This window comes from Gadus macrocephalus, chromosome 4 (assembly GCF_031168955.1).
Source record: "Gadus macrocephalus chromosome 4, ASM3116895v1".
Lineage (NCBI taxonomy): Eukaryota > Metazoa > Chordata > Actinopteri > Gadiformes > Gadidae > Gadus > Gadus macrocephalus.
The window spans coordinates 3,743,727-3,765,179 of NC_082385.1; the positions used below are offsets into that span (position 1 = coordinate 3,743,727).

Below are 21,453 nucleotides of genomic sequence, written 5' to 3' on the forward strand. Positions count from 1 at the left end.
GATACTTTCAAATGTATTAAACATGCTATTTTTGTAACTTTATGAAAGTAACTATAAAAACTGTATTTGCTTTTTTTTTCTGTGCCAATGTAAAATACCATAAAGCATACCTGTGTGGAAAATATAAGTAATAGATCAGGATTGAGGTATAGGTCTGTCTTGTGTAACGACACGATAGTGAAACATGAGGAAACAAAAGGCTGAAATATTCACTATTGAACTCAACAATAGCCGGGGGAGGCTGCCCGTGCCAAGTCTATCGCCATGGCAACCTCGACGCTTTCTTTGCAATCTCCTGCGCTTTTCCAACCGTGAGAGACGATCCTCCATTGTGGCGTTATCCCCGTCTACCACAACGCAATTTCCGCTCTCTTCCTCCCTATGAGCAGTGTACGCCGGTTTACAGTCCCCGTGGCGAGAAGAACAAGGACACGGTAAGGAAAACAACATAAAAAGACACGCAATAAATATGGAGTTTTGACGAACGAATTGACAAAGCAATATCCGCAACTAGTAACGAAAACTGGTATCCCTGTATCGGAAATCCCTCCCTCTCTATCGCCTCTCGCTCTAAATCCCATTCGACCAAAAGTCCCGCCCACTCTGCCCAAACGCGCTCATTTGAAGCATCCCGTTCAAGACGTTCAATCGCGAGATGAAAACGAATGGTAACGAGATTACGCGTGTGCGCATCTCAACATAAACTCGGGAAAACTCCTCAGCAGCAACACAACACTGAGACGCGGGTACAAGGGAAGGTAGGAGCGTTTATCACCGTCACAACAAGGAGGTGCAGAGGAGTTCTCATCATTGTGTGTTTCGAGCTTGTAGGCTTCTTCTCATAGGTCCACAGCTACATTTCAGTTAGTACGACTAGGTCAAAGAATCGCCACTAGACGTCGTCATTATCTTCAATTTGACTTTTTTTTATCTGAATTTACAAACTCGAGTGTATAGGAGGTCTGAAATGTCATTCGGCTCGTTGGAAGTTAAGACGTCTACTTCACTAGGTATATAGGCTACTACAAAACAAACGTCGCGGAATTGCTTGCATCAGAAAACAACACCAGGGACTCAAAGCATACGTGGCTATATCAATAATCTCATTCAAAACGATTAACCTTGATTTAACATTCCAATTAAGTGTAGCGCTACTTACTATTGGTAAAAAGATAAAGTAGCATATAGGCCTACCGGCAGAGAACATATAGAAGGCCTAGCCTATACTGAATAGGCTACATAAAGAATCCTTTATTATGACTCTTAAAACATGACAGAAATGTGAGCGCGTAGCGCCACTCTTTCAAGGTGAGACAGTGGAGGCTCGCTTACCTCACGTGTTCGCTTACCTGGGGCACACGCACGCACACGCACGCACTCACTCATACGCACGCGCGCGCACACACACACACACACACACACACACACACACACACATACACATACATATACACACACACACACACACACACACACACACAAAAAGCCACCTGGTTCTTATTCGCCAGTGTTAATGTGTTTAATGATTACAGATCGTCTTTAATGCTCCGTTTCTGTGCGGGATGGCCAACACGGTGGCTCTGAACCTGGGTGCTGGAGATCAGCGGGTGGTCTTTGCTCCTCGACCCCGCAACGCCCCACACAAACTCCGCAGAGCCTCAGGACATTCACCCCCCGTAGCCGGCCGCTTCCGCCCACAGAGAGGTAGGCGGAACTATTATCACACTCAAGTTCAAGTTCATAATTCACTTTTAAGATCTTTGTTGTCCGAAATGGGGTATTAGTTTAATATTCATTCATCCATTGGCCTCTTTATCTATCTGCCCTTAAAGCCGTTCTTGTGGGGCTCACCTCAATTGCTTTAAGATAAGAAGTTAGTCAACCCGGAACCAAGAGATGATTTGGCCCTGCTGGGTCCAAATGATTGACTTTGTTAACCTGCAAGGCATCTGGCTAATGTATCATAGTGCTAAAAATGTATAGCACTTCAAAAGGCTTGACTAACTAAAAGCTTCCCCTTGGCTCCAAGTCTTATTATTAGTTACCAACGAACAAACAACAGTTTAACAACAAAAAAGTTGTGTAACTGAAAACGAGCTGAAGACACGGTAGAGCTTTTTAGGCAGGCTGCACCCGGCTGGCCCTGCCACTAGAGGGCGCCCCTCCATAACACACGTTTCACCCTGGAGATTGAATCCGGGTTTATTGAGGATTATCTACAGTAATCTCTCAGCCAATTAACGTTTACTCTAGACCATTTAGCACAAAGTAAAGAACCCATATCTATGAAAATATGGAGACATTTCTCAATTTTATTAGATTGATTAATATCACAATTTGCTAATGATCCAAAACACCGTTCTAAACAGCTTAACCAAGGGTCACTAAATGCATCTTCTTACTAATCTTCCTGTATACCCGCCTCCTCCACCTCCACCAACTCCACCTCAACCCCCTCCACCTACTCCACCTCCACCCCCCAGCCTGCTCAGCCAGCCCGGGTCCTGGGGAGAAGTGGCCACTGGGGGCCCTGGAGGGCCGGGTCCAGGGCCAGGGGCCACGGCAGATCACACCCCGCATCGAGCAGGTGAGGCTTCCCTGCTGCATCACACGCAGATGGCATCCGTTCTGATCTCAGTGGGGCCCGTTCTGTCTAGTGATGGATTTCGTGATTCTTTTCCTTGATTCAGTTCTTGTCGGTCAGTTCGCCAAGAGGAACCGTTCAGAACAGTTTGTTCGTTCGTATGTTCACTCGAGTATCCGGTAGACTCAGCTCCTCCCTCGTTCCCGTTCTCAAACGATCGTGGAAGTCGGTCATCAATCAACACAACATTACAACTTCAACCAAACACAGCGGGATCGGGGGCTGTAGTTGATTATTGGATGTTTAACATATCAGCAAGATAATAGACTTGATTTAGCAATGATGGTGGGGGTCCCGGCTGGAGAACGAACCATGAATGAACAGACATATTGACGAGACATTCAAATATTTGATTGAGGTGATCTGGCATGTCACAGAAAATACAAAGACAGCATTAATTTACCATTTCACTGATATTGAATCATATTATCGTACGCTCGCTCATTAAGCCCTCTTCCCTCTTCACCACTCACAGTCAGTGAACGAACAGCGAGTCAGCGACTAGTGGGTCAGGGAGGAGTCGAGTCTGAGAACGAACGAGACGAACGAGAGAGAAGAATCAGTTCGGTTCGTATTTGTTAAAGGGGACCTATTATGCTTTTTCGACTTTTATGACCTATAAACGTTGTTATAATGATTGATAGTCATGTTTGACCATACTAAAGGGTCAAATAATGCCGTACATGCATTTCGACATATTCCCCGCTGACAGTCTGGGGTGGCTGTGCAGCAGAGCGCTAAACACTCGGGACAACGATTGCGATTCACTTGTTCACATTTCCGGGAAACATCCACGTAGACGTACTCCTGCCACGCCCCCATATGCCTGGTCAAATCTGCCCGCGCGCGCGCTCCAAGGAAGGTAACCAATCACAACGGAGTGGGGTTGGCAGGAGGGGGGCGAGGGGGCGGAGAAGGAAGAAACCGAGCGTTGACAGAGAAGGCTGAAAGCGCCCAGATGAGAGGAAGAGTTTCCCGAAAATCTACTTCGTTTTTTGTGTATGGTTAAACATGACTATCAATCATTATAACAACTTTTATAGGTCATAGAAGTCGAAAAGCATAATAGGTCCCCTTTAAAGAATCGTTCATTCAAACTGATTCAGTCGCGAACGACCCATCACTAGTTCTGTCCAGGAGGTGGCAGTAGAATACTTCAAATATCTTCCACCCTTCCAGGTTTGAGTGTTTGCGTGTAGTTTACGCTCAGCGGGTGGTCAAATGAGGCCAGAGTTTCTGATTATGTGAATTATTAATGTAGAGACCAGTCAGTGAGGTCAGCGCGATGGTTGTTTACAGGCCAAAGGGTGATTCTCTATCCCGTTTAATACCGAGACACAGGTGTGTTCTCATCCAGTGGAGGTTCAGACGCAGGTTAATTGACGATACACTGAAGACGTCCTTGCAGTGTGATGGACCGCATGTGAAGGCGCTTCATTTCATACCACATATCTCAGATATGAACTCGCAGCGTCGAGGGACGGCCCTCGGGTGCCACCCCCCCCCCACCCCCCTAGGGAGTCGAAATAGATTGGCCTCTCTTCATCCAGCTAGCACCCATCTGTTCTCCTGGCTAGCCGTTCTGTATTTACATTCTTCCTGCCTCTGTCCTCCCCTTCTCTCCTTGAAGGCCTGCCTGTAGATGACGGGGGGGGGGGGGGGGGGTAAATCTAAATTCTGATTGAATTTGTAAACCCCCCAAGGCTTGCGTGCTACGTGACTAGCATCCTCGTCGTCGAGGCACGATAGCTCGCCGCCAAGATGCTACATGCTTTTACTTGCTATGTGACGTAGCGGTCGTGGGCTAACGCTACGCTAACACGGTTGGAGCTCAAAGCAGAGGTGGAGCAGGGATGTGGCGGCGATGTGTTGAATCAGCGCTCCAGAGGCGAGAGTATTCTCTGAGCGAGCTAGCTCATGCAGTAGCATTGATCTGCGGCTAAGTGCATGTCTCGTGTGTTTCTGTCTCTCGGCAGGACACAATGGCACACAATCCCTGTCATTATCTTTTATCCTGTGGTGTGTGATTTTGTTTGTGTGTGTGTGTGTGTGTGTGTATTTAGGCCTGTGTGTGAGTGTGTGTGTGTATGTATGTGTGTGTGTGTGTGTTTGTCCCTCCCCTACGTGTCTGTAATTGTCTCCGCGGTGTTCCTCTTTGTTCCGTCTCAACGCTCACTGCTGACAGTTTGACTGGCTGTCGTTCCCACACGCACGCGCACACGCACACGCACGCACGCACGCACGCACGCACGCACGCACGCACGCACGCACACACACACACACACACACACACACACACACACACACACACACACACACACAAACAGACACACCCACACACACCAATGGACAGTCGTACAAACGCGCACACACACTCTCACATGCACACATATCTCAAATCTCATATACCCGGAATGTGTGTGGGTGTGTGTGTTTGTGTCCCTCCCTCAAAAGACACAACCACAGTCTTGTTTCCTCACCTCCCCTCGCAAAGTGTGTGTATGTGCACGGTACAGGCAGGTGTGTGTGTGTGTGTGTGTGTGTGTGTGTGTGTGTGTGTGTGTGTGTGTGTGTGTGTGTGTGTGTGTGTGTGTGTGTGTGTGTGTGTGTGTGTGTGTCTGCCTGTCTGCCTGTCTGCCTTTGTGCCTGTCTGTCGGTCTGTCGGTCTGTCGGTCTGTCTGTCTCTGTGTGTGTGTGTGTGTGTGTGTGTGTGTGTGTGTGTGTGTGTGTGTGTGTGTGTGTGTGTGTGTGTGTGTGTGTGTGTGTGTGTGTGTGTGTCTATGTGTCTTTGTGTGCGCATGCATGTTGTGGAGCCTTGTATAAAGTTGAGTTGAAAGCCGTTTGCCAGCAGCTGGTATTGTGATGACATTCTGATGTGGAACCATCAAGATGTCACCTCATCACACACATGCACACGCACGTGCACACGTACACACACACACACACACACACGCACAAACGCACACACACACACACACACACACAGATAGGCAACCGCTTGCACACAAACACACACAGGTGCACACACACTAACTCACAGGCACACATGCAAACACACACACACACACACACACACACACACACACACACACACACACACACACACACACACACACACACACACACACACACACACACACACACACACACACACACATAATAGGGGTATGTGTGCATGAAGTGTAACTCTGAGGGATGAGGAACAGCAAGGATGTAACGACATGTTCGTGATGAAATGTCCATGAAACCTCCATTAGTCGAAACGAGCAATCGACCAAATATCCACCCGGACGTTTGAGCTCAACTAGCTGTCGTGGAACCGTTCACATTACTTACATTATGATCGCAATACAGTAATGAAAATATGAATATGATTATAACTACAACATAATTCTATTAACTGAGCTAAGCTACTGAAAATATTTTAACTGCTACTACAACTACTGCTACTAATAATATAATCTACATGAAACAAATAATATAACAGGAATAAATAGGAAAATTGATAATAGCACCACTACCGCTGTACCTGAAAACGATGGCAGGTCTCACCTGGCTGGGCAGGCGTGTCCCGTCTAGGGGCCCCAGGTGGGCAGGCGTGTCCCGTCTAGGGGCCCTAGGTGGGCAGGCGTGTCCCGTCTAGGGGCCCTAGGTGGGCAGGCGTGTCCCGTCTAGGGGCCCCAGGTGGGCAGGCGTGTCCCGTCTAGGGGCCCCAGGTGGGCAGGCGTGTCCCGTCTAGGGGCCCCAGGTGGGCAGGCGTGTCCCGTCTAGGGGCCCTAGGTGGGCAGGCGTGTCCCGTCTAGGGGCCCTAGGTGGGCAGGCGTGTCCCGTCTAGGGGCCCTAGGTGGGCAGGCGTGTCCCGTCTAGGGGCCCTAGGTGGGCAGGCGTGTCCCGTCTAGGGGCCCTAGGTGGGCAGGCGTGTCCCGTCTAGGGGCCCCAGGTGGGCAGGCGTGTCCCGTCTAGGGGCCCTAGGTGGGCAGGCGTGTCCCGTCTAGGGGCCCTAGGTGGGCAGGCGTGTCCCGTCTAGGGGCCCTAGGTGGGCAGGCGTGTCCCGTCTAGGGGCCCCAGGTGGGCAGGCGTGTCCCGTCTAGGGGCCCCAGGTGGGCAGGCGTGTCCCGTCTAGGGGCCCTAGGTGGGCAGGCGTGTCCCGTCTAGGGGCCCTAGGTGGCCGGGTGTGTCCCATGTAGGGGCCCCAGGAGGAGGGCAGCCTCCTCAGGTCCGGGTGTGTCCCCTCTAGGGGCCCCTAGTTGGTACCACGTAGGGGCCCCAGTTGGTCCCGTGTGAGGGCCCATGGTGGCCCGGCCTGTCCCTTGTAGGGGCCCCAGGTGGGCAGCTGTCCTCAGGTGGCCGGGCGTGTCCCTTCTAGGGGCCCCAGTTGGTCTCATGTAGGGGCCCCACTTGGCCGGGTGCGTCCCCTGTAGGGGCCCTAGTTGGTCCCATGCAGGGGCCCCAGGAGGCCGGGTGTGTCCCCTCTAAGGGCCCCAGGTGGGCAGCTCTCCTCAGCTGGGGCCGCTCCCCCGTGCAGGTGTCGTGAGGCCCAGGTATGTGGGCCAGGGCCCCCCCGGGCGCGGGCCCCTCTCAGCGGTGATAATTGGCAGGGCTGGTGTCTATAATAAGATGCGGCGGCGCCAGGGACCCACTGCGCTGGATTACACCAGGAAACAGGAAGTAGGGCAGGACAGCTGGGACGCTGCTTTGATTATGGCGCCGCGGAATAGGTAGTGGTAGTCGGTGTGTGTGTGTGTGTGTGTGTGTGTGTGTGTGTGTGTGTGTGTGTGTGTGTGTGTGTGTGTGTGTGTGTGTGTGTGTGTGTGTGTGTGTGTGTGTGTGTGTGTGTTAATGGTAGTGCGTGCGTGTTTTAATTTTAAGTTTGATTGACTGACAGGTTAGGTGTGTGTGTGTGTGTGGATGTGTGTGCGCGTGTGTTCATTTCGAGTTTGACTGACAGGTTAGGTGTGTGTGTGTGAGTTTGTTCATTTTAAGTTTAAGATGAGGTGTGTGTGTGTGTGTGTTTTTGTGTGTTTTTCGAGTTTGATCAAAGGTGTGTGGGCCAGTGTCTAAGTGCATGCATAATGGAACCTTCTTTCTTTCTTTCTTTCACACACACACACACACACACACACACACACACACACACACACACACACACACACACACACACACACACACACACACACACACACCTTTTCCCTCACACACACCGTCCCTCTCTTTGTGTTCTCTACCCCCTACGGTCTTTAGCTGCGCGGGCAGGGGCCGGGTGGGGATACACCATCAGAACAAGGTGGGGGTGTCCCCATCAGAACAAGGTGGGGGTGTCCCCCCCCCCCCCCCCCCCCACCCCAGCCCCCATCCTTGAGGGACACAACAATGCATAGGTGGAGGGGTTAGAGTTAGACGGAACCTTTTTAAATGGAACCTTTTGTCGTAAACAAAGTATTGGGCAGGAGGGTATTATGGGGTGCGAACGCTGCGAGTGCGCCGACCTCCCCCCGTCAGACCGGCTGTCGGCAGGAACAGGAGCCGCCGGGGGTTAGGGCGTCCTGGGGGCTCAGGAGGTCGAGCGGGTCGGCTGGTAACCCGCAGGGTCGCCGGTTCGATCCCCGGCTCGTGTCTAGGTGTCCCAGTGAGACACCCCGAGACGCCTCACCCTGACTGCTCGCGACGCCGCTGGCTGTCACCCTGTGTGGCTGACACCGCCGTCGGTGTTTGTGAATGTGTGCACGGCTGGATGAACGTTAGGCAATAGCGTAGAGCGCTTTGAGTGGCCACCGGTTAGAAAAGCGCCGTACGAATACAGTCCATTAACCATTTAACAGCAGACTGGTTAAGAGACTGCGGGTCTACGGGGGGGGGGGGAAACCGGTTGTGACTGGTTCCGTCTGGTTCCAGGTGTGCGGGCGGACCGGCGAGGAGGCGGACTCCGGGCGGTTCCTCCGGCCGTACGGTGGCCACGCCCCCCCGGCCGGCCCCACCCCCCGCCGCACGGCCAGGTACGCCGCGCCCACCTGTGTGGCCACAGCCTCAGAACCGTCCGCTCAGCGAGGGCGCTGCCCCGGCGCTGAAGTCGTTGAGCGGAGTGCTCGAGCTGTGGTGTATTCAACTCACTGACCGTCCTCTGATCTGCCATGCTTTTTTTATCACTGCGTTACGTTTGTTATCGTCTTCCCTGTGCAACAAGTGGCGTTCGCCCCCACGACTTTTAACGCGTAACGTTCCTACGTTGTGCGGATGCTGTGTATTGATAAGAGAGTTGCAACGACTGTCACTGACGGCGTCTCCCTCACCCAGCAGGTGGGCTCCCGGACACAGGTCCATGCCCCTGGGGGAGATTCAGAGGCTTCTGAAGAACCAGGTTGGTGCCCGGAGCGACACACACACACACACGCACGCACTCACGCTGAACGGCATGGGGTCCGCGGTCTGACCGCTCCGTTTCCTCACCATCCCATTACGGATCGGTTCATGTCCTCGCTGATTGATCAACGGCTTGATGTGCGCAACCTCTCCAGCTCGCTCACCACCCAACCAACGTTCTATCATTCCTCTCTCTCCCGTGCTCTCTCTGTCTCTCTCTCTCTCTCTCTCTCTCTCTCTCTCTCTCTCTCTCTCTCTCTCACTCTCTCTTTCCTCCTCCACCTCCTCATCTGCCATCCTTGAATTCTTCTAACAATATCGCACCCAAAATTGCCTAAATTCCTGATTGTATTCTCAATCAAAATGCATACGTGTACGATATTACTTACGAACCTATTGTTTTGTTACCACGGCGATGGGGCTGTTTTGCAGCAGTCAGAATCAGACTCCAGGAAGAGACAATGAAGAGGGAGGAAGGAGGGAGTGATGGTGGGAGAGAGGTAGGAATGATGGAGGGAAGGAAGGAAAGAAGGAAGGAAGGAGGGAGGTAGGAGGGAAGAAGGGAGGGAGCTCAATCACATGTTCCCGTCTTCAAAGTTCTTGTGGCTGTCAGTTATTATAACAACTTTGGAAGTGTGTGTGTGTGTGTGTGTGTGTGTGTGTGTGTGTGTGTGTGTGTGTGTGTGTGTGTGTGTGTGTGTGTGTGTGTGTGTGTGTGTGTGTGTGTGTGGTCACTGTGATGAGTTGTCTGTGCCACCATGTGTCTTAGAGAAGCAGCTGGGCTTCATAATGAATGATGCACACACACACACACACACACACACACACACACACACACACACACACACACACACACACACACACACACACACACACACGCACACACACACAGTCTCTCTCTCTTTCTCTATGCCCCCGTCTCTCTTTATTTCTCTCTCTCTTTCTCAAACACATACATGAAGCAGTCACAGCTGTTTAAACCTCTTGCTTGCCTCACTTATCAATATTCAATTAAACACACTGAACACACACACACACAAACCCACAACCATTTTATTGGTGAAATACAAGCTCTAAGCGTTCCTCGTGGTTGGAAGAGGTTATCGTAGGAGACAGGAAACAGAAGACTGACAACGAGGCAAAAGAAACACATGAAGACATGAAAGTCAAAGAAATTTACTTTTTGTCAGTTAGCAGACACACGTTCTCATCCTCATCATCTTCATCCTCTTACAAGTGAGGCAGAACAATCAAAGCCTGCGATCAATATCGGAGGAAGTACAAAAATGTGTTCCGCGTGAACAGGAGAAAACATAGCCGGTGGATTCGCTGCAGGAATCAGAAACCAGGGTTAGATGGTTTCATGTTTTATATGAACCGGCTCTTGTTCAGGTTTCTATGAAATAGTCGTCAGAGCGCAGAGCAGCGAGATCGCTTTGCAGAAACAAGGAGGATATATTCTAGGAATAAATCCTTTTGTGAACGCAGAAGTGACTTCCAATAGTCAGTAATTCACGGGCCATCTCGACTTGGCGTAGATGGATTCTTCATTGTGATGTGAATGTTTGGTGGGCACGGGTGAATGGGGAGCTTGAGGGGGTGGGGGGGGGGGGGGGGGTGTTGAGTTGTGGGTGGGGGGGGGGGGGGTGTCAGTGCAGTAACAGAAGGAGGCTCGGAGCTCTCTGTTATCCCTGCTAGCCCAGCGCTAATCCTGGCTACGCTAGCAAGCTGCTGCCCGGGCCGCGAGGAATTAGCCCTTTAATCGACAGACAAAACAAAGTGCAGCACTCTGTCTCCGACGAAGGCCTTCTGATCTCTCCCTCTCTTACACACAGGCACACGCATGCACACACGCACACACACACACACACGCACGCACACACACACACACACACACACACACACACACACACACACACACACACACACACACACACACACACACACACACACACACACACACACACACACACACACACACACACACACGCACACACACACACACACACACACACACACATACGCATGCACACGCTACATGCACTCACGCACACACACACGCAGACACACAAGCACACACTATACCCTCCCATAGGCATCACAGCGACCACAAACGCGCGCACACACACACACACACACACACACGCACACACAATTACAATGACCACACAGACACAGGCACACACTTGTTCATAATACAAGCAAGTCCACACACACACACATACCCACACATGCATGAACACACAAACACACACATGCGAACACTCTCATACTCACATACATGCAAACGCGTGCCAACAATGTCACTGGTTTTCCTGCGGGTGGGGGGGGGTTCTACTTCCTGTGTTGTCGTTTATGGGAGAATGTCAAATCAGGTCACAACCTCAGATGACGTTTCTCTGCTGGACTTGGAGGGGGGTGTGTGAATGGGTCGGCCCAGGGATAGGGGGCAGTTTCATTGACTTAGCTCAGGGCCAATCAGCAAGGTGTATTCGTTATACCCCAGCATAGACACCACACACATACATATTGCCCCCTCCCCCAATAGGGACCCACGGGGCTGGCTGTACCACCGTAGAACAGGCCGGTAAACAACAACAGATCACATTCATTAATTAGGGAGCGAGCGAGGGAGGGAGGGAGGGAGAGGGTGGGAGGGAGGGAGTTGGAGGGGGGGGAGAGAGAGGGCGGGGGAGTGTGTGGAAGAGAGCCAGGCGGCAAGCCATGCCAACCAGAACACAGCTGCCTAATGGAACGCTGGCAGAGCCCGCGCACCAGGGAGACGGGGGAGAGAGTGGGGGAGACGGGGGAGAGAGAGGGGGTTCAAATATAATGGAGAACTATTGGAGATAGAGGATACAAAAAGCAAATCAAAAAATACAGAAATAACGCCGGAGAAATGGGCTCTTTTGTCAGGGAATTCAGCGTGCACGTCAGGGGGGGCCTGGGGGGGGGGGAGCGTGGAGGAAAGAATAAAAAGTTGGAAACAAAGGAAGATTAAAGGAGCCGGGAGTGTGTGGGTGTGTGTGTCTGTATCTGTGTGCGTCTGAGTGTGTGTGCTGGTCTGAGTGTGTGTGCATGTCTGTGTGTATGTGTGTGTGTGTGTGTGTGTGTGTCTTTGAGTGTTTGTGTGTGTGTGTGTGTGTGTGTGTGTGCGTGTGTGTGTGTGTGTGTGTCTGTCTCTGAGTGTGTGGGTGTGTGTGTGTGTGTGTGTATCCCTGTGTGTGTGTGTGTGTGTGCGTGTGTGGGTGTGTGGGTGTCTGTCTCTGAGTGTGTGTGTGTGTGTGTGTGTGTGTGTGTGTGTGTGCGTGTGTGTGTGTGTGTGTGTGTGTGTGTGTGTATCCCTGTGTGTGTGTGTGTGTGTCTGTGTGTGCATCTCTGACTGTGTGTGTGCGTGTGCGTGTGCGAGGGAGAGATGGAGAGATGAGATGGATTGGGAGACTGAGCGTATCCCTTTTGCCTCGCTTCATTAATACAGCATGATCTCCCTGCTCCCTCCTTTGTGATTTTAACACATTTCTCTAATTAGCGCGCAGTCCTGCAGGAGGGGGAGGAGGAGGGGGAGGAGGGGGAGGAGGGGAGGGAGGAGCAGGAGGAGGAGGAGGAGGAGGAGGAGGAGGAGGAGGAGGAGGAGGGGGAGGAGGAGGAGGAGGAGGGGGACGTGGGGAGGAGGAGGGGGAGGAGGAGGAGGGGGAGGGGGAGGAGGAGGGGGAGGAGGAGGGGGAGGAGGAGGAGGGGGAGGGGGAGGAGGAGGGGGAGGAGGAGGAGGAGGAGGAGGGGGAGGAGGGGGAGGGGGAGGGGGAGGGGGAGGAGGAGGGGGAGGAGGAGGAGGAGGAGGAGGAGGGGGAGGAGGAGGAGGAGGAGGAGGAGGGGGAGGAGGAGGAGGGGGAGGGGGAGGGGAGGAGGAGGAGGGGGACGTGGGGGAGGAGGGTAGCAGGAGGAGTTGGGGTGGAAGAGGAGGAAGTGGGGAGGAGGAGGGTGGGAAGAGATCCCTATCTACCCCCTATATCCCTATGCACCCACTATACCATCCTATATACCCCATATATACCCTATATGCCCCCTATATACCCGCTTTATATCCTATCTACCCTGTATACCCCCTATATTCCCCCTATAGACCCTACAACTACTATGTGGGCCGCAAGGCCATGTTTGACAGTGATTTCAAACTGAAACCCAATGTACCTTATATACCCCTATATACCCTATATACAACCTATATACCCCCTATCTACCTTATATACACCCTTTCCCCCCTATATACCCTATATACAACCTATATACCCCCTATCTACCTTATATACACCCTTTCCCCCTATATACCCTATATACAACCTATATACCCTATATACAACCTATATACCCTATATACAAAGTATGGATTTGGGGTTGGAGGATGAGAAGGTGGAGATTGGGGTGGAGGAGGAGGAGGAGGAGGGGGGAGGGTAGAGCAAGAGGAGGTGGAGGAGGAGGAGGAGGAGGGGGGGGGGGGGTAGAGCAAGAGGAGGAGGAGGAGGAGGAGGGGGGGGGGGGTAGAGCAAGAGGAGGTGGAGGAGGAGGAGGAGGGGAGGGTAGAGCAAGAGGAGGTGGAGGAGGAGGAGGAGGAGGGGGGGAGGGTAGAGCAAGAGGAGGTGGAGGAGGAGGAGGGGGGAGGGGGTAGAGCAAGAGGAGGTGGAGGAGGAGGAGGAGGGAGGGTAGAGCAAGAGGAGGTGGAGGAGGAGGAGGGGGGAGGGGTAGAGCAAGAGGAGGAGGAGGAGGGGGGGGGGGTAGAGCAAGAGGAGGTGGAGGAGGGCTGTGGGAGGAGGCCGTATTTATATCCGTCTTTTAATAAACCCTTTATTCATTTGATCTTTTTTTAAACACGGCGGTTCGCGTCGCGCTCCCCTGCGTCTCGCTCGGCTCCCGGCAGCCGCAGCGGCGGAAGGCGGAGCGGTCGCAAGGCGGAGCGGCTCGGGTGGTGCAACAAAAGGGCTGGCGGAACGCACGGCGGCGGGACGAAGTGGGGGGGGGATTACCCTCCTAGAGAAGGTTTAGGGGGGCCGTTAAGGCGTGGAGGTCGTACCGCACGGAGACACTGAGGATGGGGTTAACCATGAGGCCGAGACCGGCTCTACACGGGAGTGCCTTCCTGTCAGGACCTGCAGGGTCTAGGACCGCAGGGTAGCGGGGCGAGTGTGGTCCGGTCCTCCTCCTCCTCGGCCCTGGTCCTGGTCCTGGTCCTGGTCCTGGTCCTGGTCCTGGTCCTGGTCCTGGTCCTGGTCCTGGTCCTTGTCCTGGTCCTGGTCCACTCTCCTGGTCTTCGGGGCGGCCGTGCGTGAGGGAGACACCCTCTCAGAGACCGGCCGCCCGTCGCAGCTCCACTCATCACAGGACCGCAATTAGACGGGAGACTTCTCTGCTCTGATTACCCAAGAGTCAGCGAGGGTATATTTAGTATCAGCCCTGTCCCTCCCTCCCTCTCTCTCCCCCCTCCCTCCCCCTAAGATGACGGGAGACTCAGCAGAGGACACAGGAAACGGAAGAGGTTTGGGTCTGGTCCCACCCAAAGCGCCCGGGTACTTGGTACAGGTTCCTCTCTCAAACAGTCCTGGGTAGATCCCGGTCTCTGGTCCAGCTCCCCTAGGGGGTACCGCTCAAGCCCAGGCTAGGGAGGTATCGGACCACTGGCGTAGGTCTGGGGTCTGCGGTCTCCAAACAGGCCAATGTCGTGAACGGTACAAACTGTGGTTTTTCCGGCACTATCGGCGATTACCGCAGAAATGCGATATTGCCATGACCTTGACGGGTCCATGGTGGATGACAGAACGTCCTCTGACTAGAACGTCCGCTCAGAGTCTGTTCGTCTCTGTTATCGTGGTTACCAAAGCAACTAAACCTCAGGTCCAAGCTTCCCACCTGATGTGCACGGACGCTTTAGTTTTTACTTTCGTTTCGCTCCGAGCCCATCCTGCCAGGTCGGAGTGCCGAGGGCATCCTGTCTCCTGAAGCTCGTCCTCCACCTCTCGTCCTCCACCTCTCGTCCTCCACCTCTCGTCCTCCACCTCTCGTCCTCCACCTCTCGTCCTGTGTATGCCTCGGCTGTCAGTCATGGCTTATGTCTCTCTCTCTCTCTCTCGCTCTCTCTCTCTCTCTCTCTCTCACTCTCTCTCTCTCTCTCTCTCTCTCAGGTGGCGGGGAGGTCTCTCGCCCCCGTGTTCCGTTCGTTCGACCCCCGCGGAGAGGGGCGGGTCCGGAGGCGGGACTTCCGGCGCGTGTTGTCGGACTGCTGCTGCTTCCTGCTGACGGACCGGGAGTTTGAGAGGTGGGCGTGGTGGGCTATGGAATGAATGGATGATGCCTGACACACCGTCTATAAACAAACGGCAGCTAGACACACACACTTTCACAAACACATGTAAACAGACACACACAGACACAACGGCAGGTAAACACACATTTTCACACACACTCACACCGGCAGGTACACACACACACACACACACACACACCCACACACACTTTCACATACACCAACACATGCAGGTACCCACACACACTCCCACACACTCCCACACACTCCCACACACTCCCAGTCCCGTCGTAGATGATCACCTGTCCCGGGAGTGGCAGTCAGCCACCCATCAGTCCACCCTATTTGCGGCGGCCCGCGGGGAGGGGCGCTAATGGGGAGGACGGGGTAACTCGAGCTTTGTGGTCAGCCCCTTTGTCTCCGCGGCAGACAAAGCTAATTGACTTTTAAAACTTGGGGGGGCCCTGCAGTCAAATTCCACTTCAGGAAACGAGGAGCAACTTTTCTCCTCCCTCTCCTCACGCGGCTCTAGAGGATTCCGCGTGACAGGTTCATTTTCAACGGCTCTAATTGGATTTCCCGCTCAGGACTCCCATCTCTCATCACCGTCACCACCATCATCACCACCACCATCATCTTCGTCATCATCATCATCATCATCATCATCACCTCTTCCCTCCACCCCCCCCCACTCCCTTTGTTTAATCTGTCTTTCTGTCTGTCTACCTTTATGTCCACCTTTCTGTGTCTGTCTGTCTGTCTGTCTGTCTGACTATCTTTATCCACCTGTCTAGCTGTCTATCTGCCTCTGAGTGTCCGTCTCTCTACCTCTATGTCCACCTGTCTGCCTGCCTGCCTGCCTGCCTGCCCGCCTGTCTGCCTGTCTGGCTGCCTCTCAACATCAATGCATCAATGTCTTCCAAAAGCAAAATTTAAAAAAAATGGAATATTAATATACAATCTGATGCAAGAATATGTTTACATGGAAATGCAATAAACTGCCCAAGCCTTAATTGTTCAAAATAATCCACACTAAGTATTGTTCTAGAAGCAGGGCCAGACATTCTCAGGCCACCTCTCTTAGTGTGTTTAACCACACATCACACGGGAGGCAAGGTGCTCAGTAGGCGCGTTGGCTGGTAACCAGAAGGTTGCTAGTTCGATCCCCGGCTCCTCCTAGCCAAGTGTCGAGTTGTCACTGAGCAAGGCACCTGATTGCTTACCCTCACTGCTCCCGACGAGCTGGCTGACGCCTTGCGTGGCTGACACCACCGTCGGTGTGTGAATGTGTGTGTGAACGGGTGAATGTGAGGCAGTATTTTAAAGCGCTTTGAGTGGCTACTGGTTAGAAAAGTACGACATAAATGCAGTCCATTTACCGCTGCTTCTGTGGTTGTTGTTTACCCAGACCAAGTTTGACTTAACTCTAAATCTGTGATCCGTGATCCGTCCCACCCCGGCGTGTTCCTCCCTCCAGGCTGTGGGACCACTACAGTCCTGACAGAGCAGACGACATGGCCTACACAGACTTCCTCCGCAAGTTGGAGGACAGCTCCCCGCAGACCCTGGCCCTCGGACCGGTCTGCACCAGGATGGGTAAGGGGTTAGGGTCTGGGTCAGACCACCCGAGGGCTGGTCTGTTTCCCATCGTCCATCGTCAGAACGTTCTCCCCGTCTAAATGTACGTTCTGTCGGTTTGAGTGTGTGTACGTGTGCCTGTCTGTATGTGTGTGGGTGTGTGTGCCTGCGTGTGTGTGGTGTGTGTATGTTCTGCGTGTGTGTGCGTGTGTGTTAAATGTGTCTGTGTTACAGTGTGTGTGATACACACTGGTAACGCTAGGCTGCTTTCCGATATCAGAGTTCTTCTTCTGCGTTGATGAGGAGGTTCTGTGTCTCAGAGCTCTCCAGCCCGAGGGTCGTGACCCCTGACCCGGTCCAGCTGAAGACGGGGTCTCAGGCCAGGAGGACCAGCTCCGGTGGGGCGGACCCCCAGGACCCCCTGGACCACCCCCCTGACCCCCCAGACCCCCCAGACCCGACCCGGGGTCTGACAAACACCCAGCGCCAGACCCTCTTCCACCGAGAGGTACGCAAACACAGTGTGTGTGTGTGCCTGGGTGTATGTGTGTGCACTGGGGTGTGTGCGTGTGTATACTGTGGTGTGTGCCTGTGCGTGTGTGTGTGCGTGTGTGTGTGTGTGTGTGTGTGTGTGTGTGTGTGTATTCTATGGTTGTGTGTGTGTGTGTGTGTGTACTGTGGTGGATGTCTGTGATTTGTGGGGTGTTTGTGTACTGCGTCAAATGTGTGTGTTTGTGTTCCGAGGTGTGTGGTACGTGTGTGTCCATCTGGCCCTGTGTTATCCTCTCTGAGCGGGGCTCTCCACTCTGTGCGGAGTGTCAGCGTTCCGCCAGCAGAGGGCGCTGTACTGGTGAGAGAGGATCAGAGCGATCAGCGCTCTGACTCTCGAGTCGGGGATGGAGGGACGGGCTGTCGGCCAGGGGGGGCTGCTCTCCTCTCGTCGTCGACGCCCTGGGATGTCTCGCCATGGCAACCGTATCCCCCCCCCCCCCCCCCCTCCCCCTCCCCCACAGTGCGATGAAGTTAAGATTAAAAGAAAGAAAGATTAAAGCAATAGATCTGACGAATCTGATGGGGTTGTAGTGGCTTGCATGTTCTACTGTGTGTTAACGTTCCTTGTGTGTGTGTGTGTATGTCTGTGTGTGTGTGTGTGTGTTTCTGTCTACGTATGTGCTCCGTCTGTTTGAGTGTGTCTGTGTGTGTGTGTGCATGCATGTGTGTGTGTGATTAAATATACCTGCTTGTGCCTGCTTGCCTGTGTGTGCATGCGTGTGTTATTGTGCGTGCGTACGTGTGTGTCTGTGCGCGTGTTCATAAGTGTGTGTGTGTGTGTGTGTGTGTGTGTGTGTGTGTGTGTGTGTGTGTGTGTGTGTGTGTGTGTCTGCGTGCGTGTGTGTGTGTGTGTGTTAGATGTGTCTGAACTGTGTTCCAGTGTGGAAAACCCTCGATGCTTCTGATGCCACGAGGTCCGGCCTGGTCGAACAGGAAGTCCTGAGGAACGTTCTCTGCAACTTCCTGTTTCCCATGAGCCTTCCCTCCTTCCAGCAGCTGACCAGAGGGTAGCTCCTCCCACTCCTCTTCTCCTTAGATCCTAGATGGTTCTAGACTCAAGAAGGTTCTAGAGTCTAGAACCTTCTCCCTCAGCCATCCATGTGTAGCTTTAGCTCTATGTCACCGTTCCACTCCCACATCACGATGACATTGCCGTCACGTACACCCGAATAAAGAACCCTTGAGAGCAGACATAATATAATAATATAAGGATAATATGATAATATTATAACGATATTATATAATCGTATTGCAATTACTTCATTCATAATTCATAATTTTACTGTTAATTAAACCAAGGAAATAAGCTATGGATAATCAGACCAGCAGTTGGATAGTTCATGTTGAATAAAGTAATTTTATTACTGTGTGTGTATGTGTTTGTGTGCGTGGCCATGCGTGTTGTCAATGGGTGTGTGTGTGTGTGTGTGTGTGTGTGAATGTGTGTTGTGTGTGTGTGTGTGTGTGTCTGTGTGTGAATGTTTGTCGTGTGTGTGTGTGTGTGTATGTGTGAATGTGTGTGTGTGTGTGTGTGTGTACAGATACAGGGTTAAAGGAAGCGGGCCAGTGAAATGGAAACACTTCCTGGGTCACTTCCTGAACCCTGCTGAGCGGACCGACGGACGGACAGACGGCCGGCCCCCCAGTGCCGACGGGTCAGTGAACGAGGGGGGCAGAGGTGGGGGACCCGACTCCAGATTGCCGTGTTCCAGACGGAGACCTGGGCCTGATTTAGAACACGTCTCAGCATGCTGCGTCCCTTCATCATCATCATCATCATCATCATCATCCTCATCATCATCATCATCATCATCATCATCATCATCATCATCATCATCATCATCATCATCATCATCATCATCATATGTCTCCTGTTTCCTATCTCAGAGTTCAGCTATTTATGTCTGCTGGGACCAGGAACTAGGATACAACCAATCCATTTTTCAAGAAATTTCACTATGATGACGATTTTTTAAATGATTGGTTTTATATTTAATAATATCATTTTAATTAAGTGTATTACAATGGTTCTGTCTGTATTTTTATTGTGCTGTATTTCTTACTCCTTTTATCTCCCCTCTTTTCCTCTCCTCTCCTCTCCTCTCCTCTCCTCTCCTCTCCTCTCCTCTCCTCTCCTCTCCACCTCCTCTCCTCCTCTTCCTCTCCTCCCCTCTCTTCTCCTCTCCTCCTCCTTCTCTCTAATCTCTCTAATCTCTCCTCTTCTCTCTAATCTCTCCTCTCCTCTCCTCCTACTCCTCTCCTCTCCAGGTCTCTCCATCAGCTACACCCTGAGGAGATCTCTTCAGATCTGGAGGAGGAGGTGTACTCTCGACTGAAGGAGATCTTCCTCCTGCTGGACCCGGTAAGGACTGAAACGTTTACTCGCTTCACACCGGACGGAACTGGTTACGTTCGGTCGTGGAACTGCTGTCGACCACGGCCGCTACTCCACGATAAAAACATCCTGACTGGGATGGCGCTAGCACACAGCAAACAGACCAGAGGGCCGAAGACGCCGGTCTTCAGGGGTGACTGGTGTGGACCGGTCGCAGCCCACGTAATGTGGAACTCCGTCAACTGGCGGCGGCCATCTTGGCTCTGAACGCGAGCTGGGTGAGAGGAGCTGAATGCGGAGCTCCGCATTCAGCTCCTCTCACCCAGCTCGCGTTCAGGGCCAAGATGGCCGCTCGGCGAACGAGTGAAGATGGCCTTCAGAGCCAATAGGGCCGCGAGGCGAAGGAGTCAGGATTGCCGCTCAGAGCCAAGATGGCCGCTCGGTGCATTAGGCCTGCTGGGGGCGACTGGGTCGGAAACGTCTATGCATCATTGACGTTGTACGTCGGCGTGTTGATCGGTCACTGTTTGTCTGTCCTCCTCCTCCTCCTCCTCCTCTCGGCGAGCCTTCTCACCGGCCGTCACCGCGTGGACGTGAAGCTCGGCATCTGTTTGCTTTTAGACATCAACGTAAAAGCAAAGTGCACAATATGCGTCGGATTCCCGGAGACAAACGCGAGGAGACGGGCCTGAAGTGACGAGAGACAGGGCCCAGGGGACGGCTCCACGAACACATCGCTGCCTTTGAGGAGTAGAACGAGAGAGGGAGAGCGCTATTAGAGCTCCGCCGCCGTCTCCGCCCCTTGTTAAGACGGTGGCGGAGGGAACCCTGATTAAATGTCTGCATATGGCCGCCGGTTGGCCACTCAATCAGCGGCCATATGCTGCTCTGACAGCCCTCGGCTCGCGCTGCGTTCTGCCTCTTTACTTACGAATCGGCTTCGCTTAAGAGCTGCGTGCGACTCTTTTTTTTACCAGTTTGACTAAACTTTAGTTGAAGGCTGGTTGGGGGAGGGGTGGGTGGTGGTGGTGGTGGTGGTGGTGGAGGAGGAGGTGGTGGTGGTGGTGGTGGTGGTGGTGATGGAGGGAGCAGTTAATTTAAAGGCTTGCTTGATGTTGTCGCTGCCACTCAAAAAAGCCGCAACCAGAAGTTTGAGGAAGACGGTGCATTTTTGCATGCTTGCAGTGTATTGTGATTTTTGTTTGTTCGTTTGTGTGTGTGTGTGTGCGCCGTTGTGTGTGTGTGTGTGTGTGTGTGTGTGTGTGTGTGTGTGTGTGTGTGTGTGTGTGTGTGTGTGTGTGTGTGTGTGTGTGTGCGCGCACATGCATGTATCCCTTGTTTGTGTAGCCTCTCCCAGATTCGCACGTACCTGCCAAAAAATCCCCGTCCTTTCATGGTGCGGGGATAGAGGCGGGAGGATCCCCCGTCGGCCCCGTTTTTAATAAAGTATTCAGCGAGCGGCTGATCAAACGTGACTTCTTACACGCTCATCCATTAACGAGCTTTTCATTCCCCTTCAACCAGAAGCAGGTGTGAAGTCAGCCTCTGCTGCCGAGTCCCTCAGGGGAGATCTGGCGGTGTTCAGGAACAATGATACGGTGAACGCCGGGCGGTGGGGTTTCACTGAGAGAGGACCGGGCGCGGGGGTCCGTGGGGAACCAGGGAGCACAGAGCGATCTGGGGTTTTAATGAAGG

General features: G+C 52.9%; 2 protein-coding genes across 2 annotated transcripts in view; both read left to right on the top strand.

Moving 5' to 3' along the window:
• Nucleotides 1–628: 628 nt before the first annotated feature.
• The window catches only part of efcab6 (EF-hand calcium binding domain 6), a 33,428-nt gene continuing 12,603 nt past the window's right edge, over nucleotides 629–21,453 (top strand). The window contains exons 1-14 of the mRNA XM_060051058.1: nucleotides 629–758; nucleotides 1,533–1,704; nucleotides 2,484–2,587; nucleotides 6,906–6,969; nucleotides 7,066–7,174; nucleotides 7,886–7,928; nucleotides 8,537–8,637; nucleotides 8,936–8,999; nucleotides 15,172–15,305; nucleotides 16,771–16,889; nucleotides 17,192–17,379; nucleotides 18,282–18,430; nucleotides 18,965–19,078; nucleotides 19,692–19,785. Coding sequence (XP_059907041.1) covers nucleotides 666–758; nucleotides 1,533–1,704; nucleotides 2,484–2,587; nucleotides 6,906–6,969; nucleotides 7,066–7,174; nucleotides 7,886–7,928; nucleotides 8,537–8,637; nucleotides 8,936–8,999; nucleotides 15,172–15,305; nucleotides 16,771–16,889; nucleotides 17,192–17,379; nucleotides 18,282–18,430; nucleotides 18,965–19,078; nucleotides 19,692–19,785 — 1,548 coding nt within the window. The 5' untranslated portion in view covers nucleotides 629–665. The remainder of the gene's footprint in view (nucleotides 759–1,532; nucleotides 1,705–2,483; nucleotides 2,588–6,905; nucleotides 6,970–7,065; nucleotides 7,175–7,885; nucleotides 7,929–8,536; nucleotides 8,638–8,935; nucleotides 9,000–15,171; nucleotides 15,306–16,770; nucleotides 16,890–17,191; nucleotides 17,380–18,281; nucleotides 18,431–18,964; nucleotides 19,079–19,691; nucleotides 19,786–21,453) is intronic.
• The window catches only part of LOC132455655 (sorting and assembly machinery component 50 homolog A-like), a 59,441-nt gene continuing 44,791 nt past the window's right edge, over nucleotides 6,804–21,453 (top strand). Inside the window, 1 exon segment of the mRNA XM_060049552.1 lies at nucleotides 6,804–6,831. The gene's annotated coding sequence lies outside the window, so the exon portion shown is untranslated.